Source organism: Chinchilla lanigera, unplaced genomic scaffold (assembly GCF_000276665.1).
Source record: "Chinchilla lanigera isolate Chin_1 unplaced genomic scaffold, ChiLan1.0 scaffold00013, whole genome shotgun sequence".
In the NCBI taxonomy this organism is placed as follows: domain Eukaryota; kingdom Metazoa; phylum Chordata; class Mammalia; order Rodentia; family Chinchillidae; genus Chinchilla; species Chinchilla lanigera.
The window spans coordinates 24,577,820-24,599,522 of record NW_004955414.1 but is presented as its reverse complement, the minus strand read 5'-3'; the positions used below and the strand labels follow the sequence as shown (position 1 = coordinate 24,599,522).

Sequence of the window (21,703 nt, the reverse complement as noted above, 5' to 3'; positions counted from 1 at the left end):
TACCGGGAATTGAACTCACGACCTCGTGCTTGCCAGGCAGGCGCTGTGCCGCTGAGCTAAATCCCCAGCCCCTCTCTCTCTTCTTTAACCTTTAAAAAGCCTAGCTTTTGGAGAAGGATGAGAGAAAATGCTGTCAAGGAAGAACTGAGTCAGCATAGGAGCCCTACTATGCGCTGCTCAAGACCTGATACTTAACTTTCATAGCTCTCATAAATAGTCTCAGACAGGAGGAAATTATGCTTCTAAGAGGTCCGGTAACTTGCCCAGGATCAGAAGTTGAAGGGTTCATTTGACGCCTAAACCTTTCCCACTTCTTTGTGATGTTCTCTTGTAGTAAAATCACGGAAAGGGATACTCTGGATTGAATTAGGGAACTCATGGTAGCATATCTAGCTAACTGTTTTAAAAAATAGTACCCTTTAGCTGGAACCATCGGGGAGAGGAAGAATGGTGGCTAAACAAAGGAACGGAGGGGGAAGATACCAGGGCTTCTTCAAACTCAAAATATTTAAAATATTTTGAATCAGGTAAAATTGCAACATAAATTTCTCGATTATGTTTGTCAGTTTGGGAGTTTTTATTTGACATTGCAATATCAGGAGAAGTTTGATGATCCAGCTCTGTTTTCTGATTTTTTTTTTTATCAGTTACTGTTGAGTTTGTTTGGACAGATATGCTAATGAAGAATTTCAATTAATGGTATATTCCATGAATGGCAAGAAAGGGAGTAAGAACAGTTTGTTAGGCTGTTGGTTCTGTGTTCATCCAGGAAGAAAGCAAGAGCAGCAGTCCTGGCTTCTATGTGGTGTAGGTTCCAGGAAGGGGCTGTAGGGTCTGGTGTCCCTTGTTTCATATATGGGTTGGGGACAAGGACCCTTACTGCTTAATATGGAACAAGTAGGAATTTATTTGAGAGGGATGCTGTGCATGGTAAAGACTTTCAACATGACCCGGACCATGTTCAAGAGAATTCCTCTTGTAAAGGAATTATCCTGTTTGGCTCTCCAAGGTAATCTACAGAAGTCAGGGACAAAGGCCCATTGTTTTCTCTAGGCAGCTGTTTATTACACTGGGGCTAAGGCGGGGTGTGGGGAGACTGCAGGACGTTGGCCTAGGTGCTCAGATGTAGGGGTGGTCCTGTTCTGCCTAGTTATTTTATTCTGAGTATCGTGTGAGGATGTTTTACATACTTCATTTTCCTCTAGGCAGCAAAATCTTAGCTCCACCTTCCACTTGGATTTAGTGCTCTGCTTCGTCGTTTTGGTGAAAGCTGTGAGTGTTTGGAAACAGAAAAAGAGCCCAAGAGCATCTTGGGGATTCTTCAACCCTCCCAGCCACCCCTTTTGTCCGAGGGAACACTAACCTTCTTCGTTTCCAGCGAGTGTGCTGGGGGAAGTGTGTGTTTTGGCCTCTCTGCAGAAGGGCACTTCAGCTTCCCTGGCCTATTTACATTTGTTTGCTCCCTCTGCCCTTGATTAGTAATAAGGCCTTTTGTGGGGAATTTCCCCGCTCCCATGGAAGTCACTCCTTCCTTTTGTCCACTTTCCCAATTTTTCCAGCTGGGGAAGAGGTGCCTTAAAACAACAATGACAACAACAACAACAACTCCCAAATGAAAACAAAAACAAAACAAAAAAACTTGCAAACTTTCTTTGACTTTTGTCATTTAGACTTTGCCCTGTGAGTGGATCCCTTTGATCTGGAGTGGTTCATCTGCTTCCTAAAATCCCTGTCAGCTGGGTGCTGTGACTGTTAGTGAGACTCTTTCTCATGTGCTTGTCACTGCTGTCATTGTCAGTACTGTTCTCTAAGAAAAGGAATACTCTTCCCAGCCTGAGTCTAGACCGCTTGTTGAGGTGGTGTCTATGTAATATCGCTAGTTCTTTGGAATATGTGTCCTGGCCCTCATGTAGAATGTAAATCTTTGGATATTAAGACCTTCAAGTTTTTTACTTTTCTTTGCCTCAGTCTGTAATTATGGCCCTTGGGGAGGGTGACCATCAGTGGAGTCACCCAGGGTTAGCCAGCTCACCTAGAGTATGGCCTCTGCCATCTCTCTGAAGCTGACTTCATTATGTGCTTCCTAGGACTGTGACTCACAGCAGGGGCTGGGGGACATCCTTTCTCCTAGGAGCACTGAGAGGAGCCCTGTCTCAGACCTCTTTGTTCTTTTGTTAGTCTCGGAGACACAGTTCTGATATTAGCCTCTGATACAAACAAAGTATCCTGTTTGCTCTTTGAGGGCTATACCCCTCCGTGTTGGTGATCAAACCCAAGGCTTTTGCACTGAGCTGTATTCCCAGCACTTTAAAAAACATTTTAAAAAAAAATTTGAGATAGGGTCTTGCCAAGTTGCCCAGGCTGGGCTTAAACTTGTGATCATCTTACCTTAGCTTCCCAGAGTGCTGGGATTATAGGCATGTGCCATCTCTCCAGAATAGGCTTTTTTGTTCTTTAAGGTCACTAGAAAGCTAAAGTGAATTTTACTTGCTGGTTAAAACTTTTCTACTCTCTTGACAACTTTTACACCCTTCAGAGAGGTTCTGTCTTGGAAAGTTCATGTACAACACAGCTTTTTTTTTTTAAAAAAACCAGTATAGTGATTTCAGTTGCCCGAATCTTCCAGGCTGGCTGATCTTGGTGCCTTTTCTTGTTTTGGAAGTTCTCGCTTAGGTCCCTTGAGTTCCCCTCTAGTCTTACTGTGATTCTCCACAGTAATGGTTTTCTGCCTGTAGCCTGTTTACTCGCTCCCTGATTTCCTAGGCTTCCATCTCAAACACATGCAGATTCCTGTCTGGTTTATCATGTCATAAGCTTTCTTCCGGCTTCTGTTTGGCCAAAATAGAATCCATTCTCTTTCTCACTCTATTCCTCTTTTCTTTATTAGAAAGTTAAGCTTTGGTCTTTGGGCTTTATTCTTTTTTTAAATTTATTTTTTATTTTAAAGATAAAAGGACGAAAACATAATAACAAACACACATACATTTAAGCTGGGTTTCAGTTCAGAATTTGGGATTCATGGTACTCTTTGTTTCCTCCTTACATTGCTCCAAATGTGATCTGTGTCTTAGGCCTGAAAAACAGTTTTACTTCCACGCTATCCTGAAGTTTTAATTCTATACATTTTTAATCAATTTTTCCCCTTGGTTAATTTTTTGTTGGTGTGTGTTCTCCTTGAGAATTCTTTGTCTACCCAAAGATTATGATGATAGCCCTTCTAAGTTTTCTTCCAAACATTTTCCCTGTTTATTCACATTCACATTTAGATCTAGAATCCTATTTTTAAATCTCAGCTACCTTTTTCAAACTCTTGACTTCTTTGCCCCAGCTTGTCCTCAATTTAAGATCGCCTTTTTCCTATTTTATCACCCATCTGCTGGCTTGTGTGGTGGCCTTCTCTCCCATTTCCCTGTGTGCTTTGCCTACCCCTCTCCCACAGTCTTCCCTTCTGGCAGAGGTCACAGAAGAAATATTTAGTTACTCTCTGCCAAATATTCTGGCTGTGTTGTTTTGCTTAAAAAGACATGCAGATAAACTGTTTTGCTTCTTGGTCTTGGTGCTTTAGGGCAGATGTTTCTCCAATAACAGAGGTATTGTGGTCAGTTGGGGTGAGTACTGGACTAGAGTTTGGAGAATTGGATTCTAATCCCTGCTGTGCGACTAATTTGTGGTGGGATCTTGTGCAACACACATTTTTATGTCCCAATTTCCTTGTCATGATAAAGAAGACAAGACTTTATGGGTGGGGGATGGGAAGCCAAAGAGCAAGCCTAAGGATCAAAGAGAGAGTATAGGCAAGAGCCAGAGAAACGTTACCAGGGCTTGGTTCTTCCTTAGTCCTTCCTTCTTTCTCAGAACCAGAAAGGAGCTCAAATGGCCCCTTTTTCTTTGTAGAAATACAGTTAATAAATGTAGTCACTTTGAAAAAGTGTAAGACGTGATAAAATGATGTACTCTGACGAGGATCACTTTAGGAGATAACTGCCTTGCCCACCCTTGGATTTGCTGTGGGTCCACACCTGTTTGCTGTCACTGTTGGGATGTGGGAGGCTTGTCATTGTGCAGGTTCAGTTCCAGAATCCTTCCTCCCACCTTTTACCTCCTTCACAAACACAGGAATATTTGAAATATGGCCCAGATCTTCACCTGGCTTTGATTTCCCCCACCATGTGTGGAGAATGGTCCTTGGAAGTTACAGCTTCCAGAAACTTTAAATGTTTTCTAACATGTCCAACTTCTGCATGTCTTGATAGCTTCTTCTGTTCTTGGGTGTGTTCCAGTTCTTTTGCCCTGGATGGGGTGTGATTTGATTTCAGCAAAGAAAGGGAGATTATTTGAGGGATCCTTCACTAAAACCTGGAAATAAAAGTAGCAAAAGAACTGAAAGATGCCTCTCAAGAACTCTAAGGAGTCTTTGAAGGAGAAACAAATGGTTAAACTTCTGGTTGAAGCACAGCCTGCCTGCACAGCATATACTACTCAGATAGAAGAGCTGTGCTACTTCTCCCTGTTCAATCTGAAATGACTCTGGGATTTAATCAAATCTTGCCTAGTGTTATGGCTTGGATATATGATGTCCTCTCAAATGCTCTTGTGTTCAGAGGTCTGGGATTTTTGGTACTGATTGGATCATGAGGGGTCTAACGATAAAGATAAAATTGGGTTAATCTGTTGATGGGTTTATAATTTGATGGCATTATTGAGAAATGTTAAAGATGTAGGAGGTGGGGGCTAGATGAAGGGAGTGGGTCATGAGGGAAAGACCTTGAGGTCGATATCTTGTCCCCAGTTCCTCTCTCTGGCTGTCATTCCCTGTCTGCTTCCTGGTTGCCATGAGGTGAATGGCTTTGCTCCCTCAAGCCCTTCCACCAGGATGTTTCTGCCTCACCACAGCCTAAGGATCTGCTAACCATGGCCTAAATCCACTGAAACTGTGAGTCAAAATAAGCCTTTCCTCCTTGAAGTTGTTCTTACCAAGTATTTTGTCATAGCTATGGAAAGCTGACCAATGCACTTAGTTTATACTTTTTTCTTCCCCGGTAAAGATTTACACTGCTTTCCTCTAGTGCAGAATGAAGTGGACAAAGATGATCTGCAGAGTCTTTTGCCATCCTGTGTTCTTTTTAAGGCACAATCAGCAGAAATTGTCCAGAATGGGAGCAGGGTGATACCTGTCTGTGGGGTTAGTGATTACGGCATGTGATCATTGCCATGCTCATGCCTGGAAGGTTCTCAGGCTGCTAAAACTTACTAGAGAAAGCAAGGAACATGGTAGAATAGTTCTGGAGAGAAGAGATATTTAGTTGACTTCGTATACTTTAAAGTAGGCTTTTTGTGCTATTCTGCAATCTTTTATGTTTTAAGTCCCTGTGATAGTCATCTTATCCCATATTCTTATATTCTCTTAGCCCTGACACTATCTTTATCCTATATCCCCAGTGAGGGGGCCTTCTGTTTTATTGGGACCTTTAGGACTGGGTGCTGTAGAATTCTGGGATAGTTTATGTACTTTAGACAGATAGGCACTGCCATCCAGCCATCCCCAAGAAAAAAGGCACTTAGCCTGGCCTGTGGCTTCTGTAGACATGTTTATTGTGAATGCCAACATTTGGTTGAAATGGTGGTTTGACTTGGGGCTTGGTCAGAGCTGTGATCTTGTGTCTGGCCTTTGGTACATTTCCCATCCCATTTGGTCTTCATCCACATTGTTCTGGTCAGATGCCCCAAGTAGCAACTGTCACATAATGTCCAGTATGTCCTCCTCTTACTCTTGTTCTTGGTACTCATGCATCTGCTGGCTTCTACATTTCTTACAAAGGTAAGTAATTCAGGTAGGTATTTTTAAAATCCTATTTGCATTCTTTAACACTGTTGTTCCCTTTCCTTTCTCTCCTACCTGTTTTGCTTAGTTACTTCAGGAAACACCCTCCTTCCCACCATTCCTCTTTGATTTGGGATCAAATAGCTATCCCTAATCATAGCTGATCAGCATGACACCAAGAATACTTCTAAAAGTCAGACATTAGGGAGTGAAATTAGATGGTGTGAAGAATTAGTGCCATCACTGTAGCCCCTGACAGTACCTTTGAAAAATCCCTGCAAATTCTCATCTTTTGATTAACCTGCCCTTCTTCTAGGACTATAATTTGAGATATGTAAATATTTAAATTTACTTTTTATTTTATTGTATTTGCAGGGGATGTTGTTTTATACCTTTATTATCTGTCTCTGTTACTTTTCTCTTGTTGCTGAGACAAAATAGCTGACACCGAAAATTAAGGAAGGAAAGGTTTATTTATCTTACAGTTTGTGGAGGTTTCAGTCCATACTTGGCTGGTTCCAAGGGAGAGTGGCCCATGGCAGAGGGCAACAGTTCATGGCTGTGGAACATAGCAAAACAACCAGAGCAAAAGGGAGGAGTGGCGGCAAACAGCCTCTTTCCCTCCCTTACACTGTATGCAAACTACCTGCCCCAGGGTGGATGTAGCACTCACACCCATAATCCCGGCATTGGATCATGGATCAATCATAAACTCTAAAAACCCACCCCATGACTGCATGAGGATTTGGGGGGACAAGACAAAAACCATAACATTATCTATAAACCATATTTCAGCCGTGTTATCAGTAATGAACTTATCAGGGCATTCAACCACTATGTCTAATATTGTCTTTGGGAAAATGTCTTTATTTTGTAAAAGTGACTGACCAGTAAGGAGTGTTTGTGAAACCTGTTCACCTTCAGACCCCTACTGGCGAGAGGCCTCAGTCTATTTGAGTTGGACAGAGAAGAAGAAAAGTACTTTAGAAGGATGTCCAGGGTTTGGAGAGCTTGGTCCTTCCTGCGAGCCTGACTTTCTAGGCTGGAAGTGCCATGCTTGACTTTCTTAAGCTCTGTTCTTTTTCTTATTGTGTCACTTTAGGAAAAACTTCAGTTTAAAGCCTGATGAGGTTTCCTTTGCTTTGAAAATCATAATCTAATTATGATGGGAGCACATTCTTTAAGCATGTTGGTTAGCAGAGTTAATAGAATTATTCTCTCCCATTTTGGCTAGGGAATAAAAGGTTATTTTGATCTTGTATCACACCCTACACGGAAAGCTGCTATTTTGAATCTGTGTACATTTCTGTGGGATACATGTGCTCTTAATGTACACAAACTGAAAATGACAAAGTGCCCTGTACGTAAACTGCAGCATCTCCTTGCGGAATGAACACTTCAGGAAAATGGAATGACTTTTTGAGTAAAATCCCAAACAATGCTAGGTTCCAGGTGACTGAACATTTCCAGGGTGAGAAAGTTTATCCAGATGTTCTTGTCTGGGAATCAGTGTGTGTCATATTGTTCCAAAGAAGTACAGCCATAACTGATTTTTATCTTTCTTGGTCCTTCGTTCTGTGGTGTCCGTGGATGCTCTTTTTGCGTTCACCACTGGTCTTTGCAAAAAGCAGCATGCACTGGGAGCCAGGTTTGGGACTCAAATCTGTGGCCACTGGGCAGGTTTCAAGCTAATGATTGTTATAAATAACAAACCTTTCACCTTTGCCTCATTGGCACCAGGCTGTAAGGAACTGAAGTAACCAGCTGCAGACCCTTGTTGTGTAATTTTGAGGTGAGGATAGGCAAAATCCCAGGGGCTGGGAGACAGAGATGTGGCTACCAGAGAGATGATGTCAGCTAGTTTACTGGAGCTGTGGAGGAAGGGAAGATTCCAGGTGCTTAGCCTTCTTCCTGCATGTGCGGGTGTCTGAAGCCACCCACAGTCCTACTGGCAGCCAAGGCCTCTGCCTGGGAAAAGCCTTGTCTAATTCTGTGCCTCCTGCTGTCCCCACAGGGACCTGAACTTGGAAGGGGCCTTGCAACCTTGGCTGTGGGAACAAAGCTGTGAGGAACGGACAGCCATGTGTGTATGTATTTTGTGTTAGTGCTAACATCTGACTAAGGCTTGTGAACTGGGGTTTGGACATGAAGTGAGAAGGGGACGCGTTGTCTGGGTTTTAGGGAATTTGTATTAGGAATTGCCCCTTTCTTAAAAAGGAAGGGAGTCTATGATTTCAGTCTGTTTTCTTTTGTTAGTACTGAGGATTGAACCTTGTGTGTGCCAGGCAAGCATTCTACCACTGAGCTCTCTCTACTTAAGCTCTTTTTTTGTTTTATTTTATTTTGAGACAAAGTCTTGCTACATTGCCCAGGCTGCCCTCAAACTTGTGATCCTTCTACCTCAGTCTCCTGAGTAGCTGGGTTTACAGGCATGTGCCAGTACTTCTGGCTAAATTACTTTATTTATTTTTTTTTGTTTGTTTGTTTTTTTTTTTTTTTGGTTTTGGTTTTTCTCCGGTACCAGGAACCGAACTCACGACCTTGCGCTTGCCAGGCAGGCACTTTGCCGCTGAGCTAAATCCCCAGCCCTTAAATTACTTTAAAATGAAGATTATTTTACTATTTTCGTTTGACGGTTTGATACAGAAACTGTATATAAGAGGAAGGCGTTTCTCATCACTTCTTTTCTGCGTTCCACTCCTTTTTCCCCTACGCTTATCTCTCTCTCAGGAGAGAGCCTCACAAGGCACTGGATAAATGCAGCCCTAGGGAAGATTTTTCACTGTGCTCAGCCTTGACTATGGGGGCTTCTAGGAACTTTGGTGGGGCGTCTTGGGAAGCCAAGAGTAGGACAGGAAAAAGCTTTTTGACCTCTGAAGCTTGGTAGAGAGACCAGAGCAGGGCGGTGTTGGAGCCAGCGAAGCCCATCTGCTCACCAGCTTTGCTTTCCTGTCAGATGTTGGGCTCCCCCACTGGTTCCGCCCGCCTCCTCCAAGGCATGTTAGAAAATGAGGCCTGTTGCCTGGAAAACAGGTGAGGCCAAAGCTTATACCAAGAGCACCAGATATCCCCACCCCTGTCCTGCTTGGGCTTCTTGTGACAGGACAGCTTAGGGTCTTTTAAGATCCTTGCTTGCATTCAAGTTTGGCCACTGTGTGCTTGAAGGTGTTGGGCGCCAGCTCAGGCCTGTTCTGCCTGGGCATCTCCCTCCCATTGTATTTTTCTTTTTCTTTGGCCTTTTAGCTATGAAGACTTTGAAAGCCTCTGAGTTTCCAAAGTGCTTTATTCTGAGAGCCCAGAGCCTCCTGTTCTGGGCCCAGGAAGCTGTGGGTAAGCTGTTGGTTTCCTTCTCAGCAGGGCACTTCTGGGAAGCTGTCTGCATTCCTTTCTGCCCAGCTTTCTGCCTTGGGGGCTGTGTGGGTGTGGTTGCTTCATGGCTTTGTGACGTAAAATGCTGAAGTACTTCCAGGGAGGATCAGCCACTGGAGGTGACAAAAAGTCTGAAGGTGGAGCTGCCTTTTCTTGCCATTCTGGAGCCAGGAGCTAGCATTTCACCGAGTGGCATATTGATTCTTTTGAAGACTTTTGCAGCTTCCCTTCCAGACTCACTGTCCCTTTGAAGGGAGGGGGTGAAGGGAAAGATCTGCGCTCAGTTTCCTGTGATCTTCCTTTGGCACTGGAGATGGGTGCAGCAGATGCCTTTTATTAGGAAGGAGCTCAGAGGCAGAGTGAGGATCTGTCTCCTGGCTGGAGTCTCCTCAGTCTGGCTGTGTTGGCACACGGAATGGTTTTTACAGGCACCCCCTTGCCCTGAAGGCAGGGGCTATCTTTACTTGTCTTAAAATCTTTCAGAGGGCAGCAGTATCAGCTCCTGTAAAGCACAAAGGGCCCAAGAGAGTATTAAAAGCACAGACTCACTGGCAAGATGATCCTGGGTGGGGGAGGGTCCGAGCAAGGGTGTGTTTGTGTGTGCGCGTGTCTGTTTAGATGTGGAGAGTCGGGTGAACCCTTCTAATAAACAGGAAAGGGTAGTAAATCTGGAGATGGAATGGAGGAGGCTGGCTGCGGAGAGTGGGAAAGCTGGGGAGTTTTGCAGGGATGAGCCGGAGTGGCTAGAGGCAAGAAGCGTGGGGAGGTGGGTTTGGGCATGCTTGGTGGTGCCTGCATTTCTAAGTACCTTGGGTGCGATGGCCAAGGGCATCTTCTACAAATAAGGTTCGTCCCCCACCTGCGCTTCCCACCCTGTACCCGTAATATACCTAAGTGGTTCTTGCCTGGCAGGGACGTCTTGGTATAGGGTACTGGGGCAGAGGTGCCAGGTCTGAGAGAGTTGGCCAGCCAGAATCCAAAACAATTGTTTGCTGCCTCAAGAGTGAGAAGCTTCTTTGCAGCTGCGGGCCCTCGCTTGGCCTGTAAAAGTGTCTGTGCCTGGCAGGGGACAGAGCCCATCTTACGGGTACCTTGCTGCTTTGGGGCTTAAGGACAGATGGGTCTTAATTTGAAGCACAGCTACCTCTGGGACCCGGATCTGAAATGCGTGTTGGAATATTACTACTGGTCTTGGCTCTTGTTCTGTCCTGTCTCTGCCTCCCTTTATCTTCCCATCACCATCAGGCATTGTAAGCAGCCACTGCTATCGCAGGGCCTGATCAGGACACTAAGAATGGAGCTAAATATAACTGTCTGCATGCTGCTTGATGTGCTCAGCTGCATCTGTAGAGGAGAGGTTTACATTTTTGAGCCTGGGATGGGCTTCTTTCTACCCCAAACAGAATGGATGAAAGCGCAGAGGAAAGGGTGGGAAAGTACTTCAAAGGATGGTAGGGTATTGAGTCTACCCCTCCCCTCTTCCCTCCCACACTCCCAACATTGTCAAGAGCTGCCGGAAAACCAAGATCTTGCTTTCCAGCCACCAGGCCGTTAACAAGCATTTGCTGTATTTTTTCAACTTAATGAATGTTGTGAAACAAATATTATTTCCTCTGGCTTGAGGGAATTTATAATCTATTGGGACAGACAACATTTGTTAACTACCGTAATTAGCGAATATGGAAGATCTCAACAGTGTGGATTACTAACCATGAATATATTTATAGTTAATAAACAAGAATTTTATGTCTGAAAACCATAGGAAAACTTGGAAAAGGCAGGATATTTTTCTCGTCTTTAAAAGTTAGGTTGAACCAGGCATAGTGGTGCATGCCTATAATCCCAGCACTCTGAGGGCTGAGGCGGGCGGGTCCCCATGAGTTCGAGGCCAGACAAGGCTATATAGTGAGTTCAGGGTCAGCCTGGAATACATGAGTCTCAACAAACAAGCAAGCAAAAAGAAAAGGAAAGTAATTTTGGATTGACTTCATAAGCAAAATAGGGGCTTATGAAGGAACCTTCAGAGCCCAGACTACACTGAGATACTGAATTAAAAAGTACTTTGAAAAGTGCAAAGCTCTTCTTAAACATATCCTGTCGGTATTTGTCAATTCTCACAGGTCAGACATTGTGTTCTGAATGTGGTGAGCAACAGTACCTGGAGAGAAAGTAGCATCTCAGGTCACTGTGTTGAGCTGCTTTGAGATAGTAGGTCTGGCAGAACAGGGCCAGAAATTTGAACTGTGTGAATTCTGTCTTGGTGCATAGGAAATGGGAAGCGATGCAGTGAAATGTGGAGTTTTGCGGAAATCTCTTGTAGAAGGAAGAAGGGTAAGATTGGAGAGGACAGATCCTCCTGAAGGGTATGGGAGATTGGCAACTGAAATGCAGAGGAAGGGGGTGAATTCTGGAGAACATTGTAAGGTGGACTAGGCAGGACCTAGGCATGGGATAGTAAGGGTGAAGTCGGGGAGAAAATGTCTGACCTGTGAGAATTGACAAATACCGACAGGATATGTTTAAGAAGAGCTTTGCACTTTTCAAAGTACTTTTTAATTCAGTATCTCAGTGTAGTCTGGGCTCTGAAGGTTCCTCTACTCTGGCTTATTTTGCAGGTGGGGAGATTGGAGACAAAGGGTAAGGAATCGTTCCCAGCTCACACAGCTGTTCAGTTGTGGGCTGGACCTTCAGTCCTGGCTCTTCCTCTGCCTGGGCAGATTTAAGACAAGAGTAGCGTGGAGGAGAGTGTGGGGTAAGAACAAAGTTTGTCTAGTTGGGAGACACGGGGTTACTCCCAGTATCTCTAAGCAAAACAAAACACTCAGAAGTATTCAGATCCTATCAGTGATTCTACTGTGAGAATGGTTTTTGAGAGTCACAGCCCTGGGAGAGGGACTCCTTGGGTCCTTCTGCTTCTGAGATTCTTAAGTGCACAAAATTACGTATATGAAAAGAACTGAGTTGAGCTTTTTGAAGTCTGTGGCTCAGCTCTAGTTGGTGCCTTTCCAAAGGGCATTTTTTTTCTTCTTCTTCAGTGCTGGAGATTGAACCCAGCCAGGGCCATCTTCAGCCCCTCTTATTTACTTATTTATTTTTTTAAATTTTGAGACAGATTCTTGCTAAGTTACTCAGACTGTGATTCTCCTGCCTCAGCCTTCCAGAGTGCCTAGGATTGCAGGCATGCACCACCACAGAGAGCTTTTAAAGACATTTCCAGAGTAATTTGACTCCGTATGATTTTCACCTGGCCACAGAACCTGACTGCTGAGGACACAATTCTGCCGTGGTAGGTTATGAACAATGACAGCCACAAGATCCAGCATCTGCAGCTGTGGCTCAGTTTCTCTTATCATCTGTGTGTGTGTGCACACGCACATGCACGCGTGATGCTTTTTTCCTTTCCCCTCTATCTCACTCCTTCCTTTCCTTGTTTCCCCTTTTTCTTTTTCTCCTCCCTCCCCATCCCCAGTGCTGGGGATTGAACCCAGGGCTTTTTTTTTCTAATGTTTTGAGACAGGGTCTCACTAAAGTTGCTAAGTTGCCCAGGTTGGGCTCAAACTTGCAGGCCTCCTGCCTCAGCCTCCCAGAGTGCCGGCATAATAGGCATGTACTTCCGTTCCTGACTTCTTTTATTCTTTTCTCCTCCATTATTTTTCTTGTTTCACTTCCCACCTTCCATCTCTCTCCCCTTCACTCTTGTTTGTCTTGTTGTCTAAACAACTTCCTGTGTTGAAGAAACTTCCCCTCCTGTTTAGAGAGGACTATATATAGCAGAGCACCTCGGAATATTCTGTTTTGTCTGTGTTTCCAGATGCGCTGACTGGTACTCAGGGGTGGAAGCCAGCATCTGGGAGTTGTTCCGGAACCTTCTTTACTACCATAGCCAGTCAGCCTCCAAGTTCGTGTTTTCTGCTACAAGAACTCTTAGCTTCTCTCCTTGCTCCTGTTTTCACATGCAGCGAGAGAGAAAGAGAGAGAGGAGGTATCCTAGATGAAGAAGGAAAAATAGAGAAGAGGGTCACCCTCTTTTCTCAGAAGCATTCTGAGTAGTGCATAGTCCTGCCTTGTGCTCTGTGTCCAGACTCTCAGCTTCCTCACAGCTGCAGTTGCACTGCAGCCCCTGAAGATAAACCAGAGAAATGCTACATCCTGGCAATAGGAAACCTGTGCTCTGCCGGGTCTGGGCTCCTAGATGAGCCTCAGCTATATCGCTTGTAGGAGAGGAAGCAAGAGGTAACAGGTTCGCTGTGTTCCTTCTGAGTTCTCAGTGTCCGTCTGGCCTTTGCTTGCTTTTAGAGGTTCTGGACCAGGACCCTTGCGAAAGTTGATCAAAAGAACAGTAAACTGCTGGGTGTGGTGCACAGGCTTATACTCCCAGCACTTTAAGAGGTTGAGGCAGGAAGATTGTCCAGACTGGACAACTTAGAGAGGCCTTGTCTGAAGATTTAAAAAAAAAAAGAGAGAGAGCTGGGGAATGTAGCACATCATCCAGTGCAAAGGCCCTGGGATTAATCTCCCATACCACAAAAACAAAACAAATGCACAAAAAAACTTCCCAATGTCCTTATTTTAGTCTGAACTACCTTGGCCAGGCTACCTATCCCAAGTTCCATACCCCTCTAATGGGGGCTATTTCTTGCTTTTTCCTCTCTCTCCTCAAGGTAACATTGCTGTGGTCCATCCTCTTCCTCCCTTCTTTGCTCCTAGTCTGGTACAACAGGGATCCAAGGGGGCGGGTAGACTGCATGGTAGTGGAAGAGAGTTGGTAAGTTTATAGATTGTCATCTGAAAACTACGTTCTTTCCTGCCTGGGAGCAGCAGGTGAAGTCAGATGAGCTATCTCTGCTCTCAGCCTCCTTGGTGAAACAGAAATAGGTGGCTCAGTCTTGAGCAGCTTGCAGAGACAGTCTTGTTTATTAAAACAGCAACAAAGCAGAAGCCTCTTTGAACCTCTGTTCCCCAGCCATAGGTCTCCAGCTTTGCCTGTCACACCTCTCTCAGCTCTCTCGGGGTCTCTGACCTCCTGGCTGCTAGTGGCTGTGCTTCTGTTGGCTGTGCGTGGAGAAATCCTGAGTCTGAAAGGAAGTAGAGGGTGTAATTAAAGCACAGGTAACTGTGTAACTCTGGGAAGTACAGAGTCAAGTCTCACCTTGCCAGATTCCCCCTGAGTACACTTCATGTCCTCAGCTCTGGTGGCCTTTTCCTGGGAAGGTGTGTCATGCATGACTGGGAAGATGTTATCTACATTGACAATGAGTGGCTACAGTCTCTCAGCACCCTCAGTGTTGAAATGGTTGGTGCTCTGTCAGCTGTGACTTGAGGTGAGCAATTGTCCTCCAGTTGTAGCCTCTGGAGTCCCACAGTCTCGGGACAGAGACGTGTTCTGCCTGCATTTGCTGTTCTAGGGACAGCAGCCTTTAACCTTTTGTTTCTTTCACTCCACTTTCCTCCTCTCAGTCACTAGCAGCATTAGCCGGCCAGCTGCGTGGCATGTAGGCAATCATGTTCCTGGGGGTGAGGAAACCGAAGGAGTGAAGGGCTTTTTAAATTCTTTCTTTGCTGCAGAAGGCTAAGTGGTGCTTAAGTATGTTCTTTGACATCCCTGGGAGTAATGCTCAGGAATTCCCCCAAGTTTGCTATTCTCAGACTTCTAAACAAGCCTCCTTCTGTTTCTCCCCTTCAGGATTTTAAATTACCCTTTCCTTTCTCTCCCTATTCTTGTTTTTCCTCTCATCATCTCACCCATCTTCCTTTCCTTGAATTCCAAGGGGTTCATTTTTTCCCCCCTTTTCTGTTGAGCTCTAAGTACATAAACATTTACAAGTACTTCTTTTTATAAAAGTGGCAAATGAACTATATCCTATGTAAATAAGATAGACCCAGGACATACAGTGTTAGGAAAGGAGCTGATCACTGTATAGATTAGAAAGTTCTAGGTTCTTAACTTTGGGTAAAACCAGAAATCTTCTACTATAGGATGTTGGATTTTGTAGTACTCATCTGTAACTTAGGGCCATCTTCTATGCTCCTAGGCTAAGAACTGGCTTTTGAGGGGCCACTGTTCTTTCTTCCTGAACCCACAGAAGCAGCAGTGAGTTTCCCATTATGGGAGGTGAACTGGTTTGTACACATCCCGCAGTGCCTAAGGAAGCTGCAATGCCACATTCTTGCCATCTGATATTTCAGACACAGCATTCAAACCAACTCCTTGCTCACAACAGCTATCGAATGACAGCTTAGTATAGGAGGTTAAAGAGCCACAACAATTCACTCTGATCCTTAAAAATATCTCTTTGCGATTCTGATCATGAGGAACCATAGTTGAGGGAGTGGTGGATAAGAATTGTTTGGATTTCTGAGTTGCTCAGTGTCCTTGCTGAAGCTCTGGAGGTCAGGGGACCAACTGGGAGGTTTTGATGTTAGTAGCAGGATGTACAAGGGCAGATCAGGCAGGGCTCAGCTGTCCCTTCTTCTCACCTTGCCAAAAGCTGCCCCGGTGATGACTGCGTGGGGACAACAGTGATGATCTCCTTGTTCTGCAGAAAGACTTGCAGCCGCATGAACCAGATGTGTAATCTTATTTCTCAGTTTCCACAGACTTGATTTTCTTTCAGTGTACTTGCCTGAAATGTTATTCAAGACTGCATTTACTCCTGGGTCTGCAAATAACCTGCGTGTCTCCTGGAAACACTTTTGTTCTAACCAAAACATGGATCTTATTTGATCTGGGCTCTGTATTTCAAATATTTAAACTCTAAATCATGTTGATTCATCACGACACAGATTGAACCTTTCTTCAAGTCCTTTTCACGTATACCATTTTCTTGTTGTTATGGGACTTTTTTTCTAATCTTAAATATAAAAATTTATTATACTTTGCCCTTTACAGTATCTTTTTGCCAGGTGTACACAGACCCTATCTCAAAAAAAGTCATCTTTTATATTTAACCTATGATTTCTGTTTGTGAGGGCTTTTTTCTACTGATTATCTCTAATATGTTAATTATCTCTCCCACTTAATTTGCCACTTAATAAAATGCACATGCATATTTGATAGATGTATCTTATCTAAGTTCACTGATAAAAAGGATCACCATGATGGGATCTAGAACAAATGGAAAAAGAAAAAAGACTTTCATGGGCCAATATCCCTGGTGAATATAGATGCAAAAATCCTCAACAAAGTGCTAGTAAGCTGAATACAACAGCATATTAAAGGGATCATACAGCACAACCACGTAAGATTTATCCCTGACATGCAAGTATTGTCCAATATATGCAAATCAATAAATGTGACAAAACAGGTGGACAGTGTCCACACTTCTAGGAGTTTCAGGATTCCTCCCCTGGTTAATAGCAATCCATTTTGTGGCACTATTTGGGCCCAGCTTTCCTGAGTTACCAATCTAGCAGTTACTTGTGTGTCTTTTTTATCTACAGCATTAAGATTCTTCTAGAGTTGAGGGTATAGTTCAGAGGTAGAGAACTTGCCTGGGATATGTGAGGCCCTGGGTTTGATCCCCAGCACCACAGAAGAGAGAGAGTGAAAGAGCTTGAGAGATTGAGAGACTCCTGTGAACTTCAGAGAAATTATGCCTCCAGCATCCTTTGATCTGTGGATATATATTTATATATGATATATGTTATATATCATATAAGTAAATATATGCCTTTAAATATGTATGCTTATCATTTAAAAGTCACTGAACTTCTATTTCTGGATCACTGTTGCCGAATGTTTTACATACAATGTCTTATTTGTTCTCTGTAAAAATTCTGTAATAAATAATTTAAAGAAGAGTAATGATGTTTTATGATACGACTTACACTTCACCTCCAGTGATCATTGCTTCCTTCTGCAGACCCTTGCCGCTCCTTATAGGCAATGTGCTGGAATTCTGCCTATGATACCACTTATTTAATAAATAAATGCTGAATACTCGTTATGTGCAAGCTAGCACTGCATTATAGCCTGTTAAAAATTCAAAGATGAGTAAGAGGGAGCCCCTTTCAGAAGAGCTTATGTGTAATTAAAAATATGAAAGAAACAGTTGCTTAGTGGGGGAAGGACGGAAAGCAGAAGAACTCCAAAGGAGGGTCCTGCTGAAACTAGCCCAGCCACCAAGCTCCGAGTGGAAGCCTAATGGAAGCCATCACGGTAATACAGTCCTCATGTGAATCTCTTCACAGGGATGGGAGATATTCACTGACTGACAGTTTAAATCCTCTCGCTGCCCCTGTTGGAGTGTCTTCTTGTGTTTGAGGTCAAGAAGGCAGGTTGCCAGAGGTACTAGGATTCAGAGTTAAGGCAGGGTTTTTGCTGTAAAGAACATTACAAGTTGACAGGAGACTGAATTTGAATAAGCCTTGTACACTACAAGGCAGTGAGGTGCAGTTGACACTGGAGTGGGAGACTTCTGGTCCCAGGAGTGCTGGGTAGGGTAGTGAACTCACTGCAGCCAGGAATCGCATGGAGATGGGGTAGAGGAGGTGGTAGAGTCTGCACTTACACCTGCACAGCCTTGCCTGGATCTTATTCTGAGGGGTACTTCTTTCCTAGGCCTGAGGCATTTTCTTCATTAGATCATGAGAAAACAGTCCAAGTCCACTTTCTTCTTATCCCCCCGTGTCTGCCCCTGCCTCCCAGTTTGTACCCCAACACACCCTAAAGCTCAGTCATGACAAGTTAGGATCTTGGTTGAGCCTAGAGTTCTAAGCCAAGTGAGGCTGAAAAGCCCAGTTGGGAAGGGTAAAATGGTTCAGTTTGGGGATCCGGGATATTGCCTCTGTGGTCCAGTCCTTCCTGGCTCCAAGCCAGTGTTTCATGTGGCCTGCTGTTAAGATGCTTGGACTTGATAAGGGACAGTGGTCAGGAGCCTGTGGATTTGAGAACTTTCAGGAAATCAGCTCATGCATGAACATGATAACAAATACTCCATGAGTAACTGTACGAAGCCACTGAGCACCTTTTGCCCTGGGAATCTGAACCCTGAATTTCATATTGAGGTTTTCGAGTTGGAAAGAGGCAAATGGGGGCTAGAAGGCTGGAAGACTGAAGGAGTGTGGGTTCATCCCCCACAAAGATATACATACCTGCTCCACCAAAGTATGGGGGACCTAGGGTAACTAGAGCCTGAGTTCCACATGGAGATGGTTCAGGGCCTTTGGGTGGGGTGAAGTGGGTTGGTTGGGTGAGTGGCAGGAGGATTAGGGCAGGAACAAGGACCTGGGAGAATTTCTTATCATAAAACATGAAGTCTTGAGCACAGGGTTGGGTATTTCTTTGTTAGGAAGTCTGTGTAAGCAAAGTGTGGAGCAAGTGGTACTCATATTCCTAAGTGTGTACAACAGGCACAGCTCCCAGGCAGAGGAAGGCTGGAATTGCCATCTGGCAGGAGTCATTTATTTTGTTGACCCGAAGGCACTAGTAGAGCCCATGTAGAGACTGCTTGATTTGCTATAGACAGACGGCGTTCCAGGTTAGATATTGCCAATTTTTCTGGTCTCTCCAGGCCACTTTGTCTGAGACTGTTGGCTGGGGAGAGTCCCAGCACAGCCTCTGTCCTCTTCCAGGCAAATCTCATGCCATGTCCTCATTCTGTGTTAAGCACTTCACTTCTTTTTCCAGCCTGAGTCTCACATCTTTTCCTGCAGGAAAGGTTGCCATTTGTTGGTGATGGTCTTCTATCTGATCCCAGGCCAGTGACTCCAGAGCCTTAGTCCAGGGGCTCTGCCAAAAGCGTTGGATATAAATTTTGCACTCCCTAAAAGTGAGTAGTCTTTCTGATGCTTGGACTTACTCAGAAAATAGTAGGATAGGTGACTGCAGTGGCAGGTCAAAGCTAGAAGGACCCTTGGTGAATAGCCCGCCCAGTCCTCTAATTCTGTGGATGGAAAAGCAGAGGCCCTCAGGGAGACAGGGACCACTTGAAGATCTTATCGCCCAAAAAAGCTGGAAGCTAGGACTAGGCTCCAATCTGTGGGTTCTCTCTTAATGGATTTTTCTCTCTGTACCACATTGCCAGTTACAGGTAGAAAAGAAAAAGTGTAAAGCCCTTCAGGGCTTTTCTGTAAATGGTATCCAGGGGTCAGTGTGGGATAATTGGTGCAGGGAGCAGGGGAGGGAAGCTGGCTGTCTTCAGCGGGCTGGACTCTGAATTGGTGGGTATTAGGATCTAAACTCTGTAGAGGCACTTCAAGTCAGACCACTTAGATCTCTTTTGATGCAACTAGCAATATGAAAACTGCAGTTACTTAGATACTAAAGTAAGGAGTGTCTTTGAAAGATTTACTTCGCTCTTATTTTCTTTCTTTCTTTCTTTCTCTCTCTCTCTCTTTCTCTCTCTCTTTCTTTCTTTCTTTCTTTCTTTCTTTCTTTCTTTCTTTCCTTCTTCCTCTGTACTGGGAATCGAACTCAGTGCCTCACACTTGTCAGGCAGGTGCTGTGCCACTGAGCTACATCCTTGGCCCTTGTTCCTATGTTTTCATGTTCAGAATTTCAATTATCTTAAAAAAGCCCAGAAAATACCATTGTCTCATCTGTTGATTTAATCTAGACTTACGTTACCTTACACACATGCACGCACACATACACATTCTGTCTACAGTGTAAGCCCATCCACTAACATCCCTTGTCCCATGGAAATAACAGCTGTTTGCTTGTTTGGGGAATCTTTTCAGTGATTTACTCATCCCGCAGACACTGACTGTCCAAAATGAGGAAAATACTAAGGTCTATGAACCTTAGAGGGGCTTGGGTTTGTAGCGGGACAGGTATGCAAGTAACAGTGAGAAAATGCTGTATACACCACAGTAGAGGTATCTTTGAGCTGCTGTGGGATAGTGGAAGAGAGAAACAGAACCTGCCCGGAAGTCGAGATGTATTTCACAGAGCATAAGAACTGACTGGGCCTTGGAGACAGTAAGGTTGTGTCAGCGGGGGAAGGAGAGGCACCAGATGAAGATAAGAGCGTGGGCCACAGAGGGAGGAAGAAAGACGTAGGCAGTTTTCAGAGCACTGCTGTGCGCTGTGGTTGGGCCTGTGACAAGGTGAGATGTGGGCAGGAGATGAAGGCTTAAAGGATTTAGAATTTGGAGGCTGTGCAGCTCCATTAGGTGAATTGGATTTAATATTCGCTCTTGCTGTTATTTAGGGCTTCATTATTTTTCTCCTATGCAGGAGTTTGCAACATTTTCTTTTTTACTAATAGAACCTTTTTTATCCCCCCCAACTCATTTTATATCTATCTCCAGATGATAAAACACGAGAGTATTTTTGTAAGCTCACTAACGTGCACAGGGTAGGTGAAAGACAGTATTTTGACCCTGAGTGGTGCTGACCACGGAGAAGCCTGCCGCTGTGGGAGCCGGGCCGTTCATGCTGCTGCTCCGTTTGGCCGTGACACAGTGGCAGTGCAGGGCCTGTGAGTAGGCACTCCAGTAATGGGAGAGGCTGTAAAACCCTGGAGTGCGTCCCCAGGAGAGTGACCTTACGAAGAAAGTTCTGGGAAACAAACCACAAGGAGAATTTACAGGAATTTCTGGTTGAGCCCACAGGCAGGGCATATGGAGAAAAGAGAAGTAATTATGGTTTTTAAGTCTATGAAAAGATACGAGTGACATGAAATAGCTGTTCTCATTTTCTCCGTCCTGTAGGACAGGAAGAAATGGGTTTCTGAGCTTTCATTCAGAAGATATTTATTGAGAACCTGCTGTGATCGGGGCTCTATACTAAGTGCGGGACTGTCGTGATTAGCAAAATAGTAAAGATTCCTGTTCCCAAGGAACTCTAGGGGAAGACTGACATTAAGCAAATAATTATATGAATGTGTAATTGAAATCATTGTGAGTACTTTGAAGGATAAATACAAGGAATCTCATCTAGACTGGAGAATCCCACATGGGCATTGAAATGAGAAAGTCAGGTTGAGGAAAGATGACCAAGAGTTATCCAAACAAAGACTTTGGGGTCAAGGAGTGTCCCAGGCAGGGGAAACCTGCAAAAAAATCTAGCACTTTTAGGGAACCAAAGGAAGTTCTGTGTGGCTTCTGCTGCTGGGGAAAAGGGCAGGAAGTGTGCTGCAAGGAGGCAAAAGAGGAGTCATGGCAGGCTCTGCAGGTCTGGTAAGAATTTAGACTTGACCCTAAGTGTAGTGGAAGGCACTGGAGTGTGTTAAGCAGGAAATGACATGATCCCATGTAAAAAGGTGATTCATACAGTTCTGTGAATGATGGATTTGTGAGAGAGTAACGTTATGAAATACATATTTTGTCTTCCTCCTGTTTCCTAGCGTGTAACTCCTAAAATCCTTGTAATCTCCAAAGTGATAACTGTCTTTTTTGTGTCCTGGTGAGTTGACTGATATTTGGGAGCTCCTGGATTTCCTCAGGATAAGGGCTGGTTGCCATGGGTTAGAACTTGTGAGTCCCACACTCCTTAACTTCTGGGGAAGGGAGAGGGGCTGAAGGTTAATTTGATCATCAGTGATCGGTGTTGTGAACACTCATGCCTAT

General features: G+C 44.4%; 2 protein-coding genes across 5 annotated transcripts in view; one reads left to right on the top strand and one right to left on the bottom strand.

Moving 5' to 3' along the window:
- Nucleotides 1-21,703, top strand: part of St5 (suppression of tumorigenicity 5) — a 161,713-nt gene that overhangs the window by 32,985 nt on the left and 107,025 nt on the right. The window contains exon 1 of one of the 4 annotated variants that reach the window (XM_013511890.1): nt 7,836-7,908. The exons of the other annotated variants lie outside the window; for them this stretch is intronic. The gene's annotated coding sequence lies outside the window, so the exon portion shown is untranslated. Of the gene's footprint in view, nt 1-7,835; nt 7,909-21,703 lie in introns of those variants that run through there. 4 annotated transcript variants of the gene reach the window in all.
- The window catches only part of LOC102019163, a 60,483-nt gene that overhangs the window by 34,592 nt on the left and 4,188 nt on the right, over nt 1-21,703 (bottom strand). The window contains exon 2 of the mRNA XM_005380524.2: nt 20,531-20,693. Coding sequence (XP_005380581.1) covers nt 20,531-20,693 — 163 coding nt within the window. The remainder of the gene's footprint in view (nt 1-20,530; nt 20,694-21,703) is intronic.